Consider the following 24,662-nt stretch of genomic DNA (forward strand, 5'->3'; position numbering starts at 1 on the left):
CAGAAGTAGTTATCTTCATAATCTGTCAACATAAGGCATCTATTTAAAAATTTTTCATAATAATATCTGTACTGTCATGTGAAGAATTCACTAAAACAATGTTTTCATTGGAACATTTCTAAAGCTACTGGTTCAACATACGAGGATGGAAATACTAGACTCAGATACTGAGAAATGACATGATCAGATTCTACCATCTCCAGTCACAACAGTATCCTACTAAAGACACTGGCACATTCCCAGGAAAATTCTGTGAGAAATACATAGCAATTCCTTGCTAAAATCCTTATTTATGCAGATCAAATCATATGCTTATGAGTGATCATTATAGGTACAGTATATTTATACCTATAGGTAAGACCAAAAGGATTCAATCTCCATATATTTTCAAAGAAAGAGAAAGGCAATGCAAAAATGAAAATAAGTTTATATTCCCACAAAAGCTGCATAGACCCTGCTCTGCCAGTGATCTCACAGTTAAGTATCATTACAAAAAATCTGCTGTGCAGTGTGAATAAGCAAATCAATTCCACTTCTTTGAAGCAAAGAAGGAGAATTACAAATATCATAAAATAAATTCCACTCACAAAGGAATTAGACACTGTACTCATTAAAGTGTTCAACACAATATTTGAGTGCTTCTTCACCCAAGATTGAATTGCAAAATGTCCATCCAAGGTGTCAAAGAAACAAACGTTTATTATTTGTATGCGATCACAAAGAAAAACAAGTTCATTCAGTTCTGAAAGAATATAGGAGAAAAATTTGTATTAGGAATATCTCACATGCCTGTTCTGAGTCTGTGGATAAAGGACATTTTATTGTTTTTTTTCAGATACTCATTCTAAATCCTTACTGACAAAAGCCAAAGGTAGAAACAAATAACATAAATAATATTTTATGGATTAACTGATTTCATTTTCTTTAACCAAAATTTTATTGATTTTTTTTGTTATAGTTTTTTAAAGAAACTGTATCACAGACACTTCTAGCTGAAGAGAATGTGAATATGTACAGTTATGAAAAGCAGATTACAAAATAATCAAACAGACAAAAAAAAGAAACAAAACATGAATTAGACAAACTAAATTCAAGACAGCATATTACAGAACTTTGTATTTTTTTTTTTTCCCTTTTGACAACTTAACATAGGCAGAAGTGCCTCGGCACACATCTGTGTTCTGTCTAAGCAGTATATATTACTCCTACATCTAATATATTGGGTACCGAGATAACTTCTGTCTTAACACATCCTATAAACCTATATGTGCTGAAGGAACATAACCAGAGCAGCAAATCCACAGACATCAAAGCACTGGTCTGCCTGGCTGGGCTATATACTTGGATGCTGACTCCATTCTGCAAAAGAAAGGTTTGCCCTTCCAGAGAGAATACTCCTGGCTTCTCAAATAGGTTATTTCATTGCAGCAAAACGTGTGCTAAAATGCACATTAGAACTGCAGGCAGAGCCCACTTGCCTGGCAATAGGTGATCTGCTGTTATTGAGACTGTCAGTCATTCCTCTTGGAACACTGAGGAGAAGAGAGCAGCTTAAATAGCATACATACTTGCAAATTCTAAAAGGCAGCACAATGTGACCCAGTCAAACTCATTCACATCACCACTTTCCACTCCACATCCACTAAGGTTTCATTATTGCTCAAAGATTACAGAAACACTACACGTTTGTATTTGGAAATCAGCACCTGGCTTTTGCAAGTCATATATTTAAATCCCGACTTTTGCAAATGACTATTATCTTACTCTTTCATACAACCACTAATTATTCTTAGTGGAGCAACATGAAAAATCAGCTAGGTGTTGCGTGACAGTAGCATCCTTGCTCTTAGTTTCCAACCCCAAAATTGATGATGTTTGATTCAGTTACATTCCTAGAATGAAAAGGGAATCAAAAAAAGGAACAAATCACATGAAAAACAATTTGCTGTCAGCTATCTATTCTGCTCAGGTCCGTGGCTGGCAAAACCAAAAGTTTGTGAAGAGTTTCAACATTTCATACCTTTGCCTTAGTGGAAATAAAGTATGATCTATCCAGGACAAGATGCATGTACAGTGAACATTACAATACAAACTGAGAAGACTAAATATACATGACAGGATTTGATGACCCAAAGCTAGAAGTCCAACAGAAGTTCATACAAGATCAAATAGGAGGGGAAGACCACTGTCCTTAACTGAGATTTCAAGGTAAAACATAATGTGGAGGGCAAAAGTGGGAAAGTGCTGTTCTGCACTCTGGCTCTTTGTCCACGCAGGACTGCCCTGCGGGTAACCTGGAGTAACTCAGACAAGAAGCATGCTGGAAGAGAAGGATCACAGAATCATATAACCATTGTGCTGAAAAGGCTCTTCAATGATCAACGAGTCCAACTCCCAGATTCTAATAGGACCACCTAAAATTCAAACCTTATCTCTGAGGATGCTGTCCAAATGCTCCCTGAGCTCTGGCACATCCTGCTCCATGCCCACCGCCCTGTGGTGCAGACGCTGTCCCTAACCCCCAGCTGCCCGTCCCCTGACACAGCTCCATGTGGCTCCTTCGAGCCCTGTCGCTGACATCAGGGCTCCCCTCAGCCTGCTCTGCTCTGGGCTCAGCACACCAGAGGCCTCAGCAGGACTCCAGGTCAGCAGGAGGCATTTGGCATGTGCTGAGTAGAAGTGACCTTGTGACTGAAAACTGCCAACACAGGGAGTGCCAGGCTCACATTCACTGCACCACAGAGCAGTGAGCTGAGCGTTTGTGCTCAGAGGCACACTCAGGAGTTCACACAGCCTCTGATTTCCTATCACGCTCTCGTGGGACCTCACACGCAAAACCCATCAGCACAGAGAGTGATACTTAGGCTCTTACTCTTCATTTTACAGGCAATTCAGCCTTTGAGAAAAGACACGGAAAACGACTCAGCTTGACTACATGCACTGCCCAATAAGAACTGTCAGAGTCAAAGGAAGGTAGGGTGATCTAATCTTTTTACTTTAATTCAACCATGCCAAGTAAAATGGCTTTTTTTATATCACACCTACTCAGATTAGAAGACTGTGATGCCATGAAAAGCACAGTCACTTCAGAACTCACATGAGAAAATGAGGGAAAAGATAAAAATACACTGTAAATAATCAATAATTAATTTTAGTCACTAGAAGAGAGAGGTAAAAAAAATACATTACTGAAAATCAAAGTTCTGACTGAATGTTCTTACTGTATAACATAAAACTTAATTAATTGCTTTTCTTGTTTCAGTTATGACACTGTAGAAACCCATTCAAATGCTTTCTATCAATTATAGAAAGATGGACCTTTTCATGTGGAAGCAGCTTCCTTATCACAAAAAAAATAAATAAATAAATAAAAATCATAAGAGGGGAGGGTCCACTATGGAGTCAACTTGCTTTAATAGCCACTTGACTCCACAAAATAATTTCCAGAGTTTCTTTGTTTTTCAGCTAATGGAAAGGAGAAGTGAGAATTTTATCTGTAGACTGCTACACTTATTCAGTCCTGCCACTGAAAACATTTTAAAAATGGCATTTTCATTGACCTACTTGAAGAAGAAATATTAAAAGCTCTTGGCCACTTTCACAGTGTTGTTCTAAGTTCTCCAATACACAGCTGTTAGTGAGTTAAGAAAGTCATGTCATCTATTGTTTCTCGTAACCCATCATGGTCCCTAGTAGCTGTCAAGGCAGCCAATCCAATTCATCTTGAAATCTATCAAAGTCTAAACACATTCTGACAAGCAAATGGGTGGGATATTAGCATCAGAAGAAAGTGAAGACACAATCTGATTCTGAGAGCTCCAGGAGCCTTGCAAAGCAATGGGAGCTTAGTGTCAAAGGCTGACTGACAAATCAGCTCTGGGAAAAATTAGAATTTCTAGATCATAAGTGACAGATGTCCCTCATGTTAGAATGACTTTCAGGCCACTTCATTTGAATTTTATTAGGAGAGGAGGAAAAACACAGTTACAGAGCAATAGCAAAACATTTCAAAACTGTGTGTGCGGTGGGTTAAAAATTAGTCTGCCACTGTCAGGACCACTCACTTCATTCACTTGGTTCAGAATACAAATCAAAAATAGCAGATAAAGAATAGACTCAATGTAAAACAAAGGGCAGTGTTCTTTGTGGATTTTCAAAAAAGGTACTTTTTTTACAGACATTTCCTAATGGTTCACCAATGCCATTGGGAAAGCGTAATGGGGAGGCAATGAGCAAGTAGATTTCCTGCACACAGGGTCCCCACTGATGTGGCTGAAAGTGTCTCATGCCACCAGAGAACTCTCAACTTCACAGAGTTTCTAATAAACAGTTGATCTTATTGCCATAGGAATCTACAGGAGATGACTCCATAAATTATTCCTGGCCCAAAAGATGCTGAAGAAAATTGTGGAGTAGTCCTGTGGGGTCTACAAGGCACCACCCTCTTTGTGCCACTGCAGTATGATGCACTTTCATCCTTAGAGAGAGAAATCTGGGAGGGTGTACTGAAGAAAAGTATGCTGAAAGCTTACATTTTGCTTATGTTTTTCATTAACCATCATCTGTCAGTCACTATGAGAATCAGCTTGCCTGGAATGGATGCACTTTAGATTTGATCACAACTAGCAAATAGAGAGCTGTGACTGAAAGGAAATATTTCACCTAGAGGAGGAACTTCCACCACTGTGGAAAGACTGGAATAAGTACTCCACAGTTAAACATATCAGTGGGAATGAATGGGAAAATCCTCACCAACTTCCACAGAACCAGCTTACATTTTAAAATGAACTATTGCTTGTAAATCAGCATTTTTAAAGTTCTGGATGTTTACCATGTGTCCATCTACACATTATAAAATCTAACTTTCTGTGTATATACATGCAGTTTTTTAATCTTGGCTCTGTGCTGGTTTATTTTCATCTGTTTATAAATTAATTTAAATGAGTGCTTTAGGACAAATTCCTGCTGGTGATCTCTAGCTCATCTACCACAATCCTCTCCACTGACAGCAACCAAGGTGCTGGCTCAGACAGCCTGCACAGTCAGAAGTACTGAGCTATAAAAAGCTGGCAATTCCATTTTGCTGGATGTTTTATCATTACAGAGTTGGTGTTTCTTGAAAATCTGAATAATATGTGGCATCTGAAACTTGCAATATAAAATGTTAGGACTATACTTGTCGAAAACATTTTTTCATATTTTTTTAATATTGCATTATAATTTATAATGAAAGAACCCTTTCCAAGTAAAAAATATTTAAATAAGTGAACAAAATAACATATAAAAAGGCGATTATTTTCCAGGACATTTTTCTGAATTCCAGTGGAAGTTGTGATTTTAGTAAAATGGCATATTCAAAGGGAAAATACTCTGCCAGAAAAAATCTGGCCACCTTAGTGCACTTCTAGGTGCAAGTTTTATTCTTATACAAGGTCTTGGAATTAAAGTGTAAGGAGGCCTTACAACAAAGTCAAAAGCCAATGAAAATGCATATAGGAAAGATGGAAAAGAACTGTTAGTCCAAAAGAGAGCAGGAGATCAGTAGTATAGGGAAAATACAGCTGCAAAATGTCTGGCAGAGGCTCAAATTTCTTTCATGGTTCACTTTCAACCTTCTTTTCACTTTAAGCTAAGAAAGCAGTAACACTTAATTGAGCTAGTTTTTAGCAAGCATGTCAAGTCACAGTTTCAGAAAGACAAGTTCTGCAGAAGCTCAGATGGCAGAGAGCGGCATTGCTACAACAAAAATCTAAGTAATGCTTAAAAGGGAAACATTTAAATGGTCTTGTCAGCACACTCTGCGTGAGAGAGAGAGAGAGACTTGATTGCAAACATGGCATTTGCTTTGTGTGAGCACCTGGACATGCTGCCAAGGAAGGCACGGCAGTTCATCCCAGCTGGTTGCTTAGGTGAGGGGATCTGCCAGGGACTAGGCAGGCAGATAAAATTTGTGAACTTGTTGGTTAGAGATAATATCCCTAATATAGAAAATGTGACTGCATGCAAGTGAAGTTCTCCAGCAGGGAAGGGAAGGGAAGGGAAGGGAAGGGAAGGGAAGGGAAGGGAAGGGAAGGGAAGGGAAGGGAAGGGAAGGGAAGGGAAGGGAAGGGAAGGGAAGGGAAGGGAAGGGAAGGGAAGGGAAGGGAAGGGAAGGGAAGGGAAGGGAAGGGAAGGGAAGGGAAGGGAAGGGAAGGGAAGGGAAGGGAAGGGAAGGGAAGGGAAGGGAAGGGAAGGGAAGGGAAGGGAAGGGAAGGGAAGGGAAGGGAAGGGAAGGGAAGGGAAAAGGGACAAAAATTAGTGTGAAATGTAGAAAACAGCAGAATGTTAGTATAAGAAGTAGAGCAGCAGGGTTTTCCCTTTGGCGTCTGGATAGTGCTATACTATAAAGAACAAAAATACCAAAGATTTTGTTGAATGATAAAATTAAAAACCCCAGAGGCCAATCACATTCAGCTTTTATACATCTAAAGTGCTGTATGGATACTAGACAGCCACAATTGTTCATACAGAAAATTCTAAGTATTCAAAAGAAGAGGCTGTAGTTCACAGATATAGCATGCTGTAATAAATCCAAGATACCACATTTTGGGGATTGGACCAGATGATCTGCAAAACTCTACTGCAACATAACCATTCCATCATTCTGTGAAATCACAGTAAACCAAAACACACAAATGGCTCTGCATAAATAGGACAAGCACTTCACAATTATAAAGTCAAGATAGATGTTTTTTTAACTTTGTCTCTGGGTACTGAGTTAAGGAAAGATCATGATTTGTGACTTACTTTCATCAGAAAACACAGTTGGATCATAGAATCATAGATAGATGTTTTTTAAATTTGTCTCTGGGTACTGAGTTAAGGAAAGATCATGATTTGTGACTTACTTTCATCAGAAAACACAACTGGATCATAGAATCATAGAACATAGAATGACTTGAGTTGGAAGGGACCTCAAGGATCATCATGTTCCAATCCTCCTGCCACAGGCAAGGCTGCCAGCAGCTAGATCAAGTACTAGAGCAGATTGCCCAGGGCCCCATCCAGCCTGGCCTTAAACACCTCCAGGGACAGGGCATCCACAACCTCTCTGGGCAACCTGTTCCAGCACCTCACCACTCAGTAAAAAACTTCCCCTTAGCATCTAAATCTCCCCTCCTTTAGTTTAAAATTATTCTTCCTTGTCCTATCGCTAAATAATTTTGTTATTCTTTCTCACTGCAAGACTGAAAAAAAAAAAAAACTATTTTATGCACTGAAATAAAAAAAAAAAGTACTTCGAAGAATGGCTGAAAGGTCATGTGTTTACCACAAAGCCTTTTGAAATATTTTTTTCTTCCTGGAAACCATTTTGATATCTAAGCAGCTTAAAATCTGCAGCAGTAATCTGGGTTGCATCCCTTCAAGTGCCATTTAAAGTAACCAAGTCTGAAAAGTGATGAAATCAGAACAGAGTCCTCTAAAAAAAAAAAAAAGGGAATGCTTTAAGTAGGACACAACTCCAGCAAAAACTAAATAAACATATGTGAGAGAAAAATAGGGAAATACGTAAAGTAGTACTGCTGACTGTTTCTGTGATCTAGTTCACAGCACTGACCTACTGGTCCAACACTTAACTTCCAAACAACTATTGAAAAGAGTTCCAAAATGAGACATTTGAGTGACCAGAGACTTGGGAATACAGCGCAGCATGAAGTTTCCAAAGCTCAATCTACTTTTTCTATCCAGTAGAAAATTAAGGACTTCAGCATGAGATGACAGTATTGCCATGTCACTTCTCTCAAAATCTAAGAAAGCAAGGCAATTATGACCTCTCTGAGACTGTGCAACCTTTCATTTTGGGAAAAAAAATTTGAGTATCTAGCAAAATTACATGCTGAGCTTTCTTTAATTACATAATTATTCACAGAAACTTTTGGAAAGTACTTATACTCAGTGATTCAGAAGAAATTACCTCTACATTCTTGTTCTCAAATTAATTCCCATACCTGCAGCCCAAGGTTTACATCAGGTCTCCTGCACCTTGCCATCAACATTTTATCTCTCATTTACTGTTCAAGACACAATTTTACTCCTACCTGGCAGACAAAAGATTTCCTTTACTGATCTTTCTTTTTAATTGCTACTCAAGAAATGAAAATTCCCACTATGTTAGTACATGGGCACTCGCCGGTCAGGGTCTGACTCTACAAAGCTTTAAGGCAGAGAGGGTCACTCTCCTGAGTGGCAGCTCAGGCACTGCACTGACTGAATTCATAACTTGCCTGTAATGACTCAGCTTGATGGTGCAGATCAAGTTTTTGAAAGCAGAGTTTCTGCTACTAAACCTGCCTCCAGCAAGCTCCACTCCCTGCCATCTCTCCTGTGAGCAAACCACAGGTATACAATACCTGTCCTGGTAAGAAAGTGAGTTTGTTTGATTGTTAATGTACAATTAGGAAAACTCTGACTCAACATACCAGCAATTTTTTTCCTCTTCTAATTGATTTACAACACATTCAGGAAGAGCTGAAGGTAGTCAAGGAGCTGGGACTGTGTCCCAGGGCAGAAGACAGCTGAGACAGTCGGAGCGGCTCAGGGGAGGAAAGAGCATGACACAAACCTCTTTCAAAAGATAAACCACTGTGCCACAGGGAAGCTCAGAGCTAACACCTCTAACTCTTCATGCAACATTTTCTTTTCGTAATTACAGGCCCAGGTGATTTTGAGGATATATTCTGAAAAACAAATTCCCTCTTGGTTTTAAGTAGGTTGAATATATCGAATTCATACAAAATGAGAAGCACTAGTTTGCTTCTCTTGGGTCAATATGTTGTTTCAAGGGGAAAATGAAGCAGGATTATTTTTATTGGTGCCAATGAGCAGTGCCAGAGAGATGGTGGAAACATTACTACTGTCAGAAGTGCCTATATTTCGAAAAGAGCTGTTATGTTACCACAGGAGCTGTTCTTACACTGGTGCAGTGTAAGCAGCAAAGCAGAGGTGGAATTTCTCAAGCCATATCCAGATTATCTGAATTATAAATGTGCCACCTTTAAGTAGAAATTTGGTGTGTAAGTATCCAGTGTGATTAGGATTGACTGTCTTTGGTTACTAACTCCTAAAAACTCTGAAAATCAATAATTATTTCATTTAAGATATCAGTACGTCCAAAGAACCCAAGCACACACTTTCTGTGTTAGCTCAAAGTATGAAGTGTGTTAGTGCATAAAGTTGGAATATCACTTTGCTGCAAGAAGTTTTCCCTTAATTCAACAATATGCAATAATAAGGCAAACTCATCCAAGTCTTTGGAAGTCTGTTCTAGAAGACATTTTCACATGGGATGCTTTGAACTCAGTATAGAGCACACAAGCTAAGGTAACTCCCTACTGAAGCATTGAAGGAAGAGGCAGAGGTACCTTTTACAGCTCTGGTTCTTTGAAAGGAGAGTGAGAGATAAGAAGAAACACAGACAAAAGCACTGGTTCCAAATTGGGAAGCAGAATATAAAAGTAGCTATGTGAACCCTGCAGCAAGAGTCTTTCAGAAAATATATTGAAAGCTATTCCCCAGTTTAATAACTATTTTATAACTATTATTGTTATCATAATATAGCTGGAGTGAAATTAAGGATTAGATAAGAGGCATTTTCTAAAAATCCTCACTCTTCTTATTCAAACTGAGCTAAGCAACTTCACTGAAGAAAATTTTCTCGATGGCAATGCCATGATTTGCTAGAACATCTCAGCCAAAGCTTGTAAATAATTTAGGAAAATACTCACTTGGCTGAGAAATACCACTTAACCCTGTTTGGAAGGCATAATTGAGCCTTCCACAGTACACAGGACTTTAGATGCTTCTTTCTGAACGATAAATCCTCTCTCATCACACACATTTACACACACGCCCTTCCAAATTAATGCTCTTACCTTATCTTTATTTTCCGAGTCAGAATCCTCAAGTTTGGTCCGAATAACAAAGGGAGTAGATAATCTCAGAAGGACTCGTTCAAATGTGGCACTGATCTTAGGAGAAACTATGTCAAAGCAGTCTTGGAATTTCGGAGTTTTGTGAGTGTCACATCTGAGCTGCTTCCTTAGACCTTCTCCCAGCTGAAGAACAAACATGTTTTGATCAAACATCAGGTGAAACGGGAATGCTCTGCAGAAGGTGCTGATACTAATCCTCAGATCTAAGGGGGACTGGGAAGTTCCTGGTGGAAGTGCTTTTGTGATATTTGCATTTTCATGTTCTTTGATAAGGAAAGTCAGACAGCTGCAATTACCGGGGTTCGTCCCCTCTGAACACAGCTTATCATTAGTGACCTGTTCTACTTCTACTTCCAAGCGGTAAATTTTCTTTGCTGCTGCCTTTATCATTCCCACCATTGCAAAGCCCACAATCTGATGTGGGTGAAAATAATGCAGCATGAGATGGCCTTCAGGGAGCTCTTTGCATAGGAAAGATGGGGATTCCAGAGTGGCCTGTCTTCCAAATGAAGTTCTAATGTGCTCCAGCAAAGCATCAAAGCCATTGAAGAAGTCCTGAAGGGTCCCACCTACAGCTCGAAGAACTCTTTCATTCTCATCAAAGCAGATATTGAAGAATTCCTCCCCAAATTTTTCTTGCATTTCCTCAAATTTCAGACCTATAGAAAAAGAAGACACTCATGTCAAATACATGTATGGCTACTGTGTCACAAATTCCCTTTGTTGTCTATGTTCTCAATGTTTTTCCAAGTCATGACAAGGTTTTTATCACTGATTACCTACCCATGGAACCTCTGTTTTCTGTGGTAGCTGGGAATGCCTGAATGGTACCGTTGAAAGCCTGAAACACACTGCTTCATTCTATGCATCATTTTTGCCTGCCATTTCGATCCCTCATGCTTTCAGCAACCTGTCCCAGACAGCTAATAATTTCCCTAAATTTTATCTTTCCCTAAACTGTATGCCACATGTAGTCTATCATGCAAATACACCCAGCCAAGGGTGTAATCCTGCCATTGCTGTCATAGATGTGGAATATGTTTCTGTTTTTATAGCCTCTCTTGTTCACTACTTTCAAAGGACCTAGCTCTTAAAAGCTTGAATAATAAGGTACTGGGATGCAGGTTTTGGCTTTCAATGAAAAGTGCAAAGCCAGACCATTGGCTGTCAATAAGCAGGGTACATACACTTTAGTAGCTGGTGTTGTCTTTTTGCTTTTTGTTTTGTTCCTACAGACAAGATACTTTTCTCAATATAGATACTGGATACTGCAAGAAGATAGAAAGAATGACTTCTTTTTTTGTTAGAAGGAGAAAAATGCCTTGTTACTTTGGGCTTCTACATCCATCTATCTTCTGAAAAATCCATGCCCCTTAGAACTTTCTAAACTGCTATTAGTTGGGACAGATCTGTTATATCTTTAAATGTCACTTCAAATCTCCATCATAGCAATTCAAAAGGTTTTGATTTACAGAAGTGATAAGGCTGGTATTGCACAAGGGAAAGAAAACTCTGTAATAGAAGTCTCTGGATATAAATGTCTATCAAATGCTACCCCAGTTTTTTATTTTCTTTTTAAACTGTAAAACAATATATTTTTGAGATGGTTATTAAATATTTTCTTCTGTCTTATTTTAAGGAAGATATGCTGCGTTAAGTCTCATCTGATACTAACCCTATATCACATAGCAGAGTTACAAAATTCATCACTTATATTTGTATTGTATTAAGCTGTGATAGAAGAAAAACAAGTATAAATAAACTGTATGCGAATTACAAATATCCAGCAAGAAATAAATTACACAGTTTCCCCAGTGTATTGAATTTATTAAATTTTAGTGAACCAGGAAAGACCTTAAAACTGATCCTGAGTTCTAAGAAAAACGAAGAGCAGCTATCTCATTCCTCAGGGCACAATAGGCCCTTTATTTTAATATGTATTCAGCATGCTTTGAAATATAGATAAGATTTCAGTGGATCACCAAACTTCTTACTGTTTGTTTAGATTACTTGTAGGCTTTACAATCTGGAAGAATAGTGTGATGAGTGACTTTTATACCTAAGGGGTATAATGGGATAGAAGTCATTCATCTGTCATTTGCAGACAATAACCTTTGATCATCTCAAGGCAGGGCCCATGCACATTGGCACAGATACAGTGATCAGTATTTACAAGGGTTTAGAGCATTTTATAACTTTGCAAACAATCTGCAATGACAGTTTTCTTTGGATCTTCAATGTAATTGATAGCAGATTAAAATTCATAAAAGTACGTATATGAACAGGACATCATTATAATACAATAGTAATAGTTTGTGAAAGTTCATCTGAATGCCATTACTCATAATGAACTTTGATCACTAAGCTAGGTTATTACAGTAATATTCCCAGGGTCTTTTGTGCCCACAGATGGTCAGATCAGTAGCTATGCCAAAAGAAAGTACCTCTGGTACATAATGCCTGCTAATATCCCGATTCAGAGAACAGCATGCCAATTCCTGACTCATTATTACTACACTGGTATAAAAAAAATGAATGTAATATTTTCCACAAAAATTCTCATTATAATCACAAAATAATTAAATTCTAACCCATATCCAATGTCAGCACTGGATATTAACAAGAAATTAAGAAATTATCATATTCACGTGTATATGCAAACATACATACTTCTGAATCTTATTTTTCTCTGGAGTGAATTGTGAGTAGCTTCAGAAGAAGTATGGATGTAGAAATGAGCTGCTCACAAGTCTTTAGCAGGAGCATCCAAGGTTTTAAGATTGCATAGTATGGAAACACAGCTATGCAAAATTCCATAGTAATAGCATAGGTGGAGGAGCTGTCTTTCAATCATACTATAACATTACAGTTAAAAGAGTCATTTGCACTAGCACAACTGGCCGACACAAGCGCATTCAGGACTGATAATCCAATATGCCATACTCTACTGCTACGTAGGTAAGTATCATCTTAGAATCATCGAAAGAAGCTTTATCTTAGTATTTGGCCTAAGATTTTGTTGTCTGTCTTAGATTGGTCCTGTTGTCTGTTCTAGAGGACTGGCTGTTCAGTCTGGAAATAATGTATTAACTCCAAGCAACATGAATTATCCAATGAAATTCAAGTCAATGATCTGACTCCAGGATGTGCTACTACTTCTAAAAACATTCTAGTTCTGAACTGAGTTACACATAGTACCAGCAGAAAATTAGATTAACTCAGAATAGAAAAATGTGTACGCTCGAGCTAGACCAAACTGCTGGTCTGTTTTAGTCAGGAATTTTATCTCTAATAATAGACATAATGAAATACTGAGAAAACTAAATAAACACAAACAACCTCCTAAAACAAACATCCTGCATGCAGAAATGTGATGAAGAAGGCCAGGGCCCACTTGGAATTAAATCTGGCTACAGATGCCAAGGCCAATGAGAAGGGCCTCTTCCAATACATCAGCAACAAAACAAAAACTAAACAGTCCCAACCATCTCTGAAAGACCATGGCAATCAAGAGAGGTGCCTGAGGACTACAGGAAATCAGATGTCACCCCAATCTTCAAAAAGAACAAGAAGAAGGATGCAGGGAACTACAAGCCAGTGAGCTTCATCTCTATTCCTGGAACGGTGGTGGCACATCTCATCCTGGAGTCCATCTCTAAGCATGGGGAACACAGGAAGATGGTCAGAAGTAGTCAGCATGAATTCACCAAAAGGAAATCATGCATAACCAACATGATTGCCTTCTACAATGAGACAGCTGACTGGACAGATGAAGGAAAAGCAATGAATGTCGCCAACCTGGACTTCAGCAGGGCTTTTGACACTGTTTCCCATGACATTATTAAAGGCAAACTTAGGAAGTGCATGGTAGATGAGTGGACAGTGAAGTGGATTGAGAATTGGCTGAATGGCAGACTTCCAACAGCTGTGATCAGTGTCACAGAGTTCAGTTGGAGAGGCATTGCCGGTGGTGTCCACCAATGGTCAATACTGGGTCCAGTGTTGTTCAACTTATTCACCAGTGACTTGGATGAAAGGGTAGAGTGCCTCCTCAACAAGTCAATAGAGGATACAGAACTGGGAGGAGTGGCCAATACACTAAACTGCGTGCTGTAGCACTGTGCTGCCCTTCAGTAGACTCTTGGTAGGCTGGATAGATGGGCAAAGAGACTCACAAAATTGAACACTGGCAAGTACAGAGTCCTGTACCGTGGGAAGAATAACCCCATGTACCAGTACAGGCTCGGTGCTGACCTGATGGTAAACAGTTCTGTGGAGAAAGATCTCTGGGTCCTAGCGGACAGCAAGGACCTTGGTCCAGAAATGTGCCCTTGTAGACAAGAAGTCCAGTGGTATCTTGAGGCACATTAGGAAGAAAATTGCCAGCAGGTCAAGGGAAGTTGTCATTCCACACTACTCAGCTCTGATTAGGCCACACCTGGAGTACTGTGACTAATTCTGAGTACCACAGTACAAGAGGGATAAGTTCCTCCTGGAACAAGTCAAGCAATGTGCTATTAAAATGATCGCAGATCCGGAGCATCACTCCTCTGAGGAAAGGTTAAGGGAACTGGGCCTGTTTAGCCTGGAGGTGATAAGGTGCAGGGGAGATCTAGTCAATGTGTATTTAAAAGAAAGATGTCAGGAGAACTGGGGTGAGCCCAGACTTTTCTCGGTGGCGCCCAGATAGGATGAGAGGTGATGGGCACAAACTGAAACAAAGGAAGTTCTGTCCAAACACGAGATAAACATTCATTACTGTAAGGGTGACAGAGCACTAGAACAAGCTGGCCAGAGAGTTTGTGTCTCCTTTCCTGTAGATGTTAAAAACCTCTACAATGCTGAATGATGTGCTCAGTGTCTCTGCTTGAGAAGGAGGGCTGGCCTAGATAGACGGTCTCCAGTGGTCCCTTTCAACCTCAGTCATTCTGTGATTCTATAATTCTGTCTGCTTCAGTTAAAAACAAACAAACAAAAAACAAAAAAACCTCTTGAATATTTTTGTATTGCAGATTTTTTGCATGAATATAATTCTGTCCTAAACAGTCTTTTGAACACAAAGCCAGATAGCAGTTTCAGATTCCAAAGCATAATTTAAAGGTAGTAGGAAAAGCAACATTTATTTTTCAATTAACAAGAAAATAATGTTATGCATACAGGCTAATGCTGAAGGTATATTAGATGCTTGATTTGGCTTGTAAGTGAGCCTAGTACCAGTATCTAATTACTATAAAAAGACTTTGATCTTACTTTATTATCATAATGAATTTATATCATCCTGGAAACTCAGGCAGTATTTTTCATATTATCATTTTACTACTTCTTTATAAACATAACAACATCATCTTATGCATTTACATATGACTATGATGCAACTGTAAAATTTGCAATATACTTCCCTTCAGCATCTTACATGGCCCTCATAACTTACATTTCATAAAATAAAAATTAGAGTTATTGTTTAAAAGTATTCCTCACGCTTATTCACCATAATACTTGCTTTATTCAATTTTTAATGGGGGATTTTTTTCCCTGTTAAAGTTGTTCAAGTTTTCCTCTGACAAATTATGGTTAGAAGTATTATATCTTAAAAATTGTGATTACTGCCATCACTGTGGATTTGATCACCTGTGCTCAGGCTATATGTAGAAGATTCTGCGCCAAATTACTGAGACAGAAAACTCAACTCAGCTATAAAGAAGAGGTGCTGTATTTTTTCTTTTCCTTCATATAGCACTTTCAGTAGCAGCCGTGGGCTTAACCAAACTGCCTGAAGCATGGCAATCATTTTGTTCTCCCCATCACATCTTGGAAACCTCACTACTTCTATTTGCACAGACTTTATCAGAGAATTACAATCAGTAAATTGATGCTTCCTAAGAATAAGGCAAATACAATATTTCATGTTAACTCTAGAGATCAAACAGCAGTAAAAACAGTTTTAAATTTGCTTTTGCATTAAATCTATGGCTTTGAATCCACATAGAGAGCATAGAGATATTGGAAAGAATAAAATGGTAATGAAATCTAAAAACATTTCCCATGAAATGCAAAATCATCTCTCACAGTTCCTTACATTTATGAAAGGCTCAATTCAGCTGATTAAATATATAAATCTAATGTTATTAATATAAAAAACTAATCCTACTTGAAATTTCATTAGGCATCCAAGGCATCTACAAAACGACTAATAGGCAGTTAAATCTGCAGGATATGGGACTTATGGAAGACCTACATATTTCTGAAGGTTTAACACAGGCCACACTAGATACTCCACAGCACCTAAAAAAATTACAAACTCCTACAGCTAGTCAATGAATCATGCCCAAAATGTCTTCTACTTTATAAATAGACTTCTACAAGATGGTAATGTACATCATCACTTCAAGCTGCTCAAAATCTACTGGTAGTTCATCTGCTTTTCAACAACAAATAGTTCTGGTTTTAGAAGAGCAGAATGTCTAAGGCCGTTTGGTATCAACATTCGTCCTTTTCTAATTCAGACATATTCATCTCATTTTTTAAATCACATTAACTATGTGGGTTTTATTTAGACTACTTTTGTATTGCCAGTGCAGTGTAATATCTGCTAAAAAAACAGGAGTCTTATGTGTAAAGCTTCGCGCCACTCCACACCCCCCCCCACCCCGAGGATGCAGTTCCAAGTATTACTAAAATCCATTAGTCTCTCCAGTCCTCTGGGCCATGTAACATTTCTTTTTACACCATTTGTAAACCAACAACTTTAATTATAAATCAAGCTGTGTATCCTAAATTAGTTGCATCCTAATGACTATCTGCAGTTGTTAGCTCAAAGGAAATGGAAAGTGAAACTAATTTATGTGCTTTCAATATATAAGCATTTACAATTTTCAGACATCTGCTCAGCAGTCAGTGTGCCAGGCCTTTGTCCACCTTTTCCATTTACATCACTTTATCTAATCTCATCGTAGGCTGAGATCTGTCCTGATACCTACTTTATAATATATTTCCTGTCTTCTCAAATGTAGAAGTTCTCAACAACTATGTGCCTTTATAGTTAAATAATTACCAGAAAGATCTCACATTTATTCCTCTTTAACTAGAAAATATGTCGAGATTTTCTTAGTTTCAGAAAGGAAACAGACCTTTCATTCTGACAAATGTACAATGAACAAAAGACTTTTGCAGATGTCCTTTGAACTAAATGGAGGAATGACCCTGCTGGTTATATCTAGAAATGACATGATTTGCTCAGTATATAGCAGTCTAGAGCTCATCTTCTTTGGTAGTGACAAGCCAGTTTCACCAAGAGAAAGAGCTTTCTGAATTCCCACACCAACTTTGGATTCCACTTTCTCCTCAGTGTTTCAGGGAGGTTGGGTCTAGGAACATGATTTATCTTCCTGATAGGACAGGGCTATAGGGCAGGATTCCACATACCATATCACCAGAAGGTCCAAGAATTCTTGTCTTCATGGCACATCATCCTTCACATGGAAGATGCCCAAAGTTATTCACTTAGAAGTGACAGAGGAGTAAAGTCCTCACACCACTAACAGAAGCAAGAACAAGAAGGTGAGCTTTATTACTAATCTGTAAGTTTAAAATATCTAACAGGAAGACTTTGCACAATAAATGTAAGCCTACATTTGGAGCTAACTTAGCTGCCATTGATGTGACCTGTGCATTCTTCAAGGAAAAATTAGATTTGTGCTTTAAGGTTTTAGAGGCCAATTTTTTAGAACAGATTAAGAACACTTGTGTTGCATAAATTAATCAATTGAATAAAAGATGGAAGGAAATGTTCTTCTGTATCTCAAGTAGTGAAGTGATGTATAGGTGAAATTATGTCTCCAGGCCTCCTTGTTGAAACAACTATCTGAAACAAGTACATTTGTAACTTCAAACAGTGTGCCCCAGGTGTAGCAGAATTGTTAATACACAGTATATACTAATGGATGCTGCTGTACTGGATTCTGTAGTATAACTTGCAAATAGACAAAGACAGCATTTCTTCCATGCCATTAAAGACTAAATATGAATATCTGCTTTAAAAAATCCGTAGAAGACAGCAGATTTTTTACAGATAAGTATGAATTTTAGGTTAGTTCTCTTTTGCCAAAAGTTATGACAGATTATACAGTTCCTTAGCTAACTGCAAAGAGACTCCAAAGGAAATACTATTTAAAGGAAAACAGGTAACTCTTCTTGCAACTCCCTTTCTTCTTGTGTAGCCTTGAGATAAAAGTAGAGTTAATGTCCACAAAGACTACATTAAATTGTGTGCAGTGCTTGTAAAGAGAGTTTTGGGAATGTGAGGTGAAGGTTGTACCATTTTTCACCTCATTTGTGCATTTGAGATGCTAGAATACATTGTCATATATCAGAACTACATAAAGCAGATGAGATGTAAAAACTGGGCTTTTTTTCTTGCTTCGTAAAGCCCAGTAACAAATAGCTGCTTGGAAGATCTATCCAGTAGATAAGTAGAAGACAGACCAGGAAGGCTCTATACCAGAAACTAAATTCCTTGCAAAAATACTGAAGTAGGAAGTAAAGACTAACTCCTAAGAAAAAAATTTATCCTTATTTTCCAGTTTCCAAAGTTTAACTTTGCAACTACATGGAAGTTCTCTGCTGTACTCTGACAAGCTTTAATAAATCAACATACACATTCTAATCTTACTAGAAATAAAATTATCTGTAATTATGAGCATAAAGGAAGTCCTGAACAAGATTTGGCCATCGTTGTTAAAATGCTGAACATACAAATAGTATTAAAGCATCTTTGCCTTGAGAATGTAAAAATCTAAACCACATGGACAGATGGTTTAAAGGATTAAAATAAATTGCTATCTTTTCTATACAGATGGGAAATCGAGGCACAGAAAGAATAAAAATTTGTCCAAGATCAAACAAGAGATCTCTTTGGATATACTCTCTGTGTAACATACCCCAGTGTAAATTTATAGTCACTTAATATAGAAATGCAGTAGTCATTCATATAATATGCTCAATCATACAAATCTTATCATTTCTGAAATAATTTCAGTCTAACAGCGCAAATCTGCTCTGACAGTCAGCTAAAGGCATTATCTGGGTCAACAGGAGAAAACATACCAGCATTTATTCTTTGTAGCATTTTATTTCAATCTAGAATCTTTATAAACACACTCTTTAGAAGCTGGGATTTTCCTTTTTGCCCGGTTTCCATCTTATTGTTACTTACTTTTCCTTTGGATGATATGCTTATGACACTATAAAAAGCATGCATGCATCAATTAAAGAAAGCAGAGCTCATCATAAGCTGTCTGCACTATTATGAAAAGAACACTGAGTTAAATTAAATATTCCAGTCACAGAAGCTGTCACCACAAAGGAAAGCTGTGCTATTGATCTGGTATCAAATGTGGTTCACAGCATTTGAGCATGATGGATGTGGCTCCCTTAATTACTGCAGATTAAAGCAGAAGACCTGTACTGATGCCTAGACTTGTAGCAGGAATAACTTTCCAAGAAGGTGAGAAGAATCAGGCCCTTCCACTGCAGGAAGATGGTATCACATTTTTGTCATGACTTGACAGGAGTAAAATTCATACATGATAAATCACATGCATCGAGCACGCAGCAAGTACTGTGCTGTGAGCAGTGTGAGCTTTAGGACCATGGTGCACAGCATCTGCTCGCAGTCATCTAGATTTACTAATGATCTTAGCATTTGCTCTCTTCTGATGAACAAGGAATGCCAAATGACTATTTTAGAGGCAGTTACAGGGTCAGGAGAGGTGATCTGTGTTGGCATTATCTAATGCAAGAGATCAGGAGGTTGCTGCCAAGCATCTGTAAGAATACACTTCCCTGAAGCCCTAGGCAGTGAATCCTTGCTGCCATTCTTATAAATAACTCAAGAGCTAGACTTGGTTCAACAGTTTCTTTTGTCTCCAACACAGTTAGATTCATTCTTGTGTCCTGTCTCAGCACTGTCAATTGCTCCAAATACCCATTTCAGAAGCAATGCCCTTCTTAAATAGAAAAGCCTCTCAATAGCCCTTATTCAACCGGAAAAGTAACTGTATGTGAGAATTAATTATGCAGGCTCCATAGGAACTAACAATTAAAATGAACACCTCATTTTACTGCTCATGTTAGTGTTAGTGCTTTGCTCACATGGATTTTTTTTTCTTTTTATGCTATGAACTCATATTTGATCTTTAAGAGGTTTTCCAAGAGTCAGTCCCTGCAAATTCATTTTCAACAAAACCCACTTTAATAGTTTCCAAAGACAATAACATCCAGACACTGCTTATACACTGTGATCCCAATGAGCTGATCTGCCCCTGACACATAGGTTGTGTGGATACCACTGAAAAACCAGCTACACATCACCACTCAGCCATGCTAAGAGATCAGGACTAACATATTGATTTAAAAGCACTCTGAAGCCAGTATGTATTTGTAACTATTTTTAGAATACATATATTGTTTCATGGTGGACTGAGTACTGAAAATCTTATTTGTCAGGGGGTTATTAAAGGTATTAATATGTACGTGTTATTATGCAAAATCATTGCTTTGTTTTTGCCTTGCCTTTCAATTGACACCATTTGTTTCTGAGAGTTAATAATCGATTATTTAAGCATGCAAACAAAAATATGCTATAATTAGTTATGGACATATTTACAATTTAGTGTGTTCTTAATTCTCTGTGGCCCAAACATGGAAGGTGCCAAGCACAGCCTCTTCACATGGCTTTGAACAGCAGCTAAAGGCATTCAGAACCTCCCTGAAGGTGCTTAGCATCTTGCAGAATAAGGTACTTGACAAAGGAAAAATCACTTTGATCACTGGGAAAACATTCATCTGTCAACAAGAACACATTATCTGTTTCACAGAATGAGCTATGTCTATTTAACAGTTTGATATAGAAAAGGCTGACACACAAATCAGATAACCTCAAGAAGGAACATTTTGACAGGAGGATACAGTGGTCTGTACTGCAACATGGGTAGAATATGACCTTACATTATTCTCCTGACATGGAAAGTACATCACATCTTTAATTAATTTATTAGATGATCTTAAAGGCCCCTTCTAACCCAAATCTTTCCCTGATTCTATGATTCTATGAATTATGATTTAAAGTCAGACTACAGTCCTGTGTCTCCTGTTGAAAGATTCAAGCTGCATAATGCCATAAAAAGTCTACAGGTTTATCTTGTATCCATATCAAGATCAAAGGGAACTTCTAGTGAACCAAAATTACTTCTTTTTCACCTTCCACCCTAATTTCAGCAGCTTACTGAGGGCTCCAAAGGAAAAGCAAAGATTCTAAACATTAGAAGTAATGGTTAATACTTGATCTGTAAAGTTTACTTTAAACAAGAAAGACAGACGTTTTCATAGAAGTGAACAATGAAAACAACCCCAAATCAAAAACTGTTCTCGGCATCAGGCTCTGTACTTCTCTTACTTTTTTCTACTGTCATGAAGGAACATGATTTCACGGGCAATATTGGTGGTAGATGGTACATCCTGCCCTTCTATCCATCGTACCTGTATATTCTGAGAGCATCTGTTGTTCTGCAGAAATTCTACAACACTAATTGAGAAAATTCCAAGACTCATACCTGCATAGATGCAAATTTACTCCAACTAAAAACCTTTGAAAGTTCCACATTCAACTTTCAGTGGTATCAACCCTCTATAACACAAAGCACCTCCAGTGGAAAAATCGGTCTGAAGGCACAAAATATGTGTAGAAAAGGATACAAGATATCAGCTACTTATGTAGCTGCTTACTTCCTGAATTTCCTCTGTTGGAACAACGATGCCTTGGTTCTTTGTTGGTGGTAAAATGGTCAGTAAACTTTTCAAATGAAGTAAATAAATTCCCTTTAAAATACATACCAAGTACATTAGCTGTACACTGGAGAATTCCTGAGACATCTTCAGTTTCTTCATTGCCAGAGCAGTCTGTGTAGGTGCATCTGTTTGATATATTGTGAAAGTTCTTCTCTGCATCCCTGTAACTAGAGTAGAAAAGTAGAATATTATTAGTAAATATATATATTATATATATATATGTATATATAATCTCCTTATACAAATGCAAAATAAATAACTTTCAGAAATAATACTAAATGATGTGGTTAGCCTCCTCTGTCTCTTCCCTCTTCCTATCAGTCCCTTTCATACATATTCTCACACAGATGACACTGGATTAATAGCATGTGGCATTATACTAGAATAGGGAATGTTATCTTCAGTAAGAATAAATACATGAGAAAGAAGGTGGTTCCAAAGAGTTCAAGCATGAGGGTAGGCATATCTGTCATGTGTCATTCCCACTGGGATCCTCTAACAAATTTGTACAGTAAACTCCAAGCAAGATGTTTGAGACAATGGAGAGAACTAATAAGAAGAATAAATCTTCTATGTCACATTACATTAGCACTGAAAGAATAAAACTTAGCTTTCTCTGTAGACTATCTTCCGTGAAATTTGTTTTGTATCTTGATAAAGAAAAATTAGAAAAAATCCCACCACTGCTGAAATGTACGGAGCTGTGCTCAGGACAACAGGAAAGAACTGACATCTAAATTATTCTGTTTCATTTAGCTTTGCTGCATTGTTTTTCCTTAATTCAACAAAAACAACAGAAGCTCATACTATGTTTAAAACAAAGCCTTATGCAGGTGATAATGAGAGCAGAGGAGCCAATACAAGTGAAGAAATTATTACAGCAGAGTGATAATGCTCTTGGCAAAATGTGTAATTGATTTAGCTTAGTGCTCAGAGAAAAGATTTTTTAAATGAGTATTTTATTAACAGTTTTGCTGTGCTGTCATACTTTGTTTATACTTCATAAATCATGAATAGCACTAAGGACTGGAATTCTCAGCTGATTATGTCCTGAAAAGCCCAGCACCTGGTTTGCCAGCACCCATAGAAAAGGCTCTGATGCATTCAGAGTTGCCCATCAGGTTACTCCAACAACAAAATGGTCTTCCATGTGGAGAAAACCAAAGACTGACAGTACACTCAACAGTGAAAATTCTCCAGGCCCCTGGTAATGGCAGGCCATGCCAAAGGACAATAGTCCTTATTCTGCTTCAGCAGCAGGCAACATCCTGTCCCAGAGCCTGAGCTCAAAGTCACAGCACAAAGCCACAACCAAGCAGGAGGCCAAGCCTCTGCAGGCTGCACCACAGGCTTCCTGGAATGGCACCACGGCCATTCCTCACATCTGCTCTTGAGCAGGAGATTTAATGAACATTTATGGTGTACCAGGTGTCATTACAAAGATACTGGCTGTGGGGCTGCGTGGGCCTCTGTGAGGAAAGGCTGGGGCTGCCCCTTGCCAAGCATGGCTGAACCCAGCAGCTGTGTTGGTGGTGTCTTTGGGAAAGCGTGTTTGTATTAAATGTCAAAAAAAAAACAACCACCTGGTGATGTGAGGAATGAGGCAAAACACTTTGAGAAACAACTGCAGCAGCAACAAGGGGCGGAAAAGGAGGATGGGGAAGAGCAGATATTCCCCTGCGGCTGGTGGAGGACTCTGCTCTGGAGCAGAGGGATATGCCAAGGAGTGTTCACATTGGAGCAGAGCAACAGTGTGTGGAGGAAGAAGAGGAGCTGTTATGAATGATCACAGTCCCCATTGCCCACTGCCCTGCATGGCTTGGAGGGAGGAAGGAAAGGAGGTGGGGATGAAGGAGTGAAGTTCAGCCTGGCAGAGGGCATCCCACCACAGTGTGTATCAGCAGTAAAGATACAGGACAGCTCAAATATAGGACAGGTTCTACTTTCACTGTGTTTAACTTAAGCTTATATGAATTTTCAAAAACTTGAGTCAAAGTGCATCATAAATCACAGGAATTACAGGTTTCTGGAGTGTCCCACTTTTCATCTCTGTTTATTGAAATAAGAATATCTAAACCACATATGGCCATAAATTATAGGCAGCATTGGTTTTGCACACATGCTTTTCACAAGGCTCTGTCCCACCCACTGAAGCCTCCTAACATGAGGCTTCACATAACTTTTTTTCTCAACTGAAAATATTAGCAGCCAGAAGGCTTCTCCCTTTCTCTGTCCCATGGTGGACATCATAATTACCTGCAAAGACTGGCTCCCTTCTCCTGCTCTCAGGTGCTATTCAGACATGCTAACATTGCAAATGTCAGCTACCAAGCTAGGGCTCCCTTTGAATTTCAACCAGACATTGAGAAACTGGCAAAGGACAATTTCCTCCAGTGCACTGAGCTTCAAAACAATGTCACAAATCCTAAAAAGACCCTAAATGCAGCTTGAAAAAAACGTCCATTACATCTTTGTAATTGAATTCAGAGGACAGCATTGCTCATTTGTCACATGGCATAGCCATTTAATGGCTATAGACATGCAGCCATTGTATTCTGTTAGAAATGTGGGTAGTCTGCAATAACAAAGTACTTGTGTAGGGAAAGAAAAGGTTGTAAGGAGATTATTTTGATCAACGGAAGAATGTCTCAAGTTTTCATGATGACAGTTGCTATCATTTTATTTTACTACTCAGTCATCTCTTAATTTCTTAATGAACTCTTAGGAGGTGATTTTCTGCCCTGCCCGGCTTCCACCCACCCACACACACAAAAAAGCAAGTATTTAACCACACACATGTGTAGCAAGAAATCATGTACAATTTTGCAAGACTAGTGCCTCAGCTCA

General features: G+C 38.4%; 1 protein-coding gene across 1 annotated transcript in view; it reads right to left on the reverse strand.

The window, feature by feature from the left end:
• GUCY1A2 (guanylate cyclase 1 soluble subunit alpha 2) overlaps window positions 1-24,662 on the reverse strand; it is a 122,986-nt gene that overhangs the window by 87,737 nt on the left and 10,587 nt on the right. Inside the window, exons 3-4 of the mRNA XM_065730069.1 lie at window positions 21,861-21,982; window positions 9,912-10,630 (exon numbers count right to left, since the gene is read on the reverse strand). Coding sequence (XP_065586141.1) covers window positions 9,912-10,630; window positions 21,861-21,982 — 841 coding nt within the window. The remainder of the gene's footprint in view (window positions 1-9,911; window positions 10,631-21,860; window positions 21,983-24,662) is intronic.

This window comes from Cyrtonyx montezumae, unplaced genomic scaffold (assembly GCF_038088225.1).
Source record: "Cyrtonyx montezumae isolate F1298 unplaced genomic scaffold, pur_monq_1.0 scaffold_12, whole genome shotgun sequence".
NCBI lineage: Eukaryota > Metazoa > Chordata > Aves > Galliformes > Odontophoridae > Cyrtonyx > Cyrtonyx montezumae.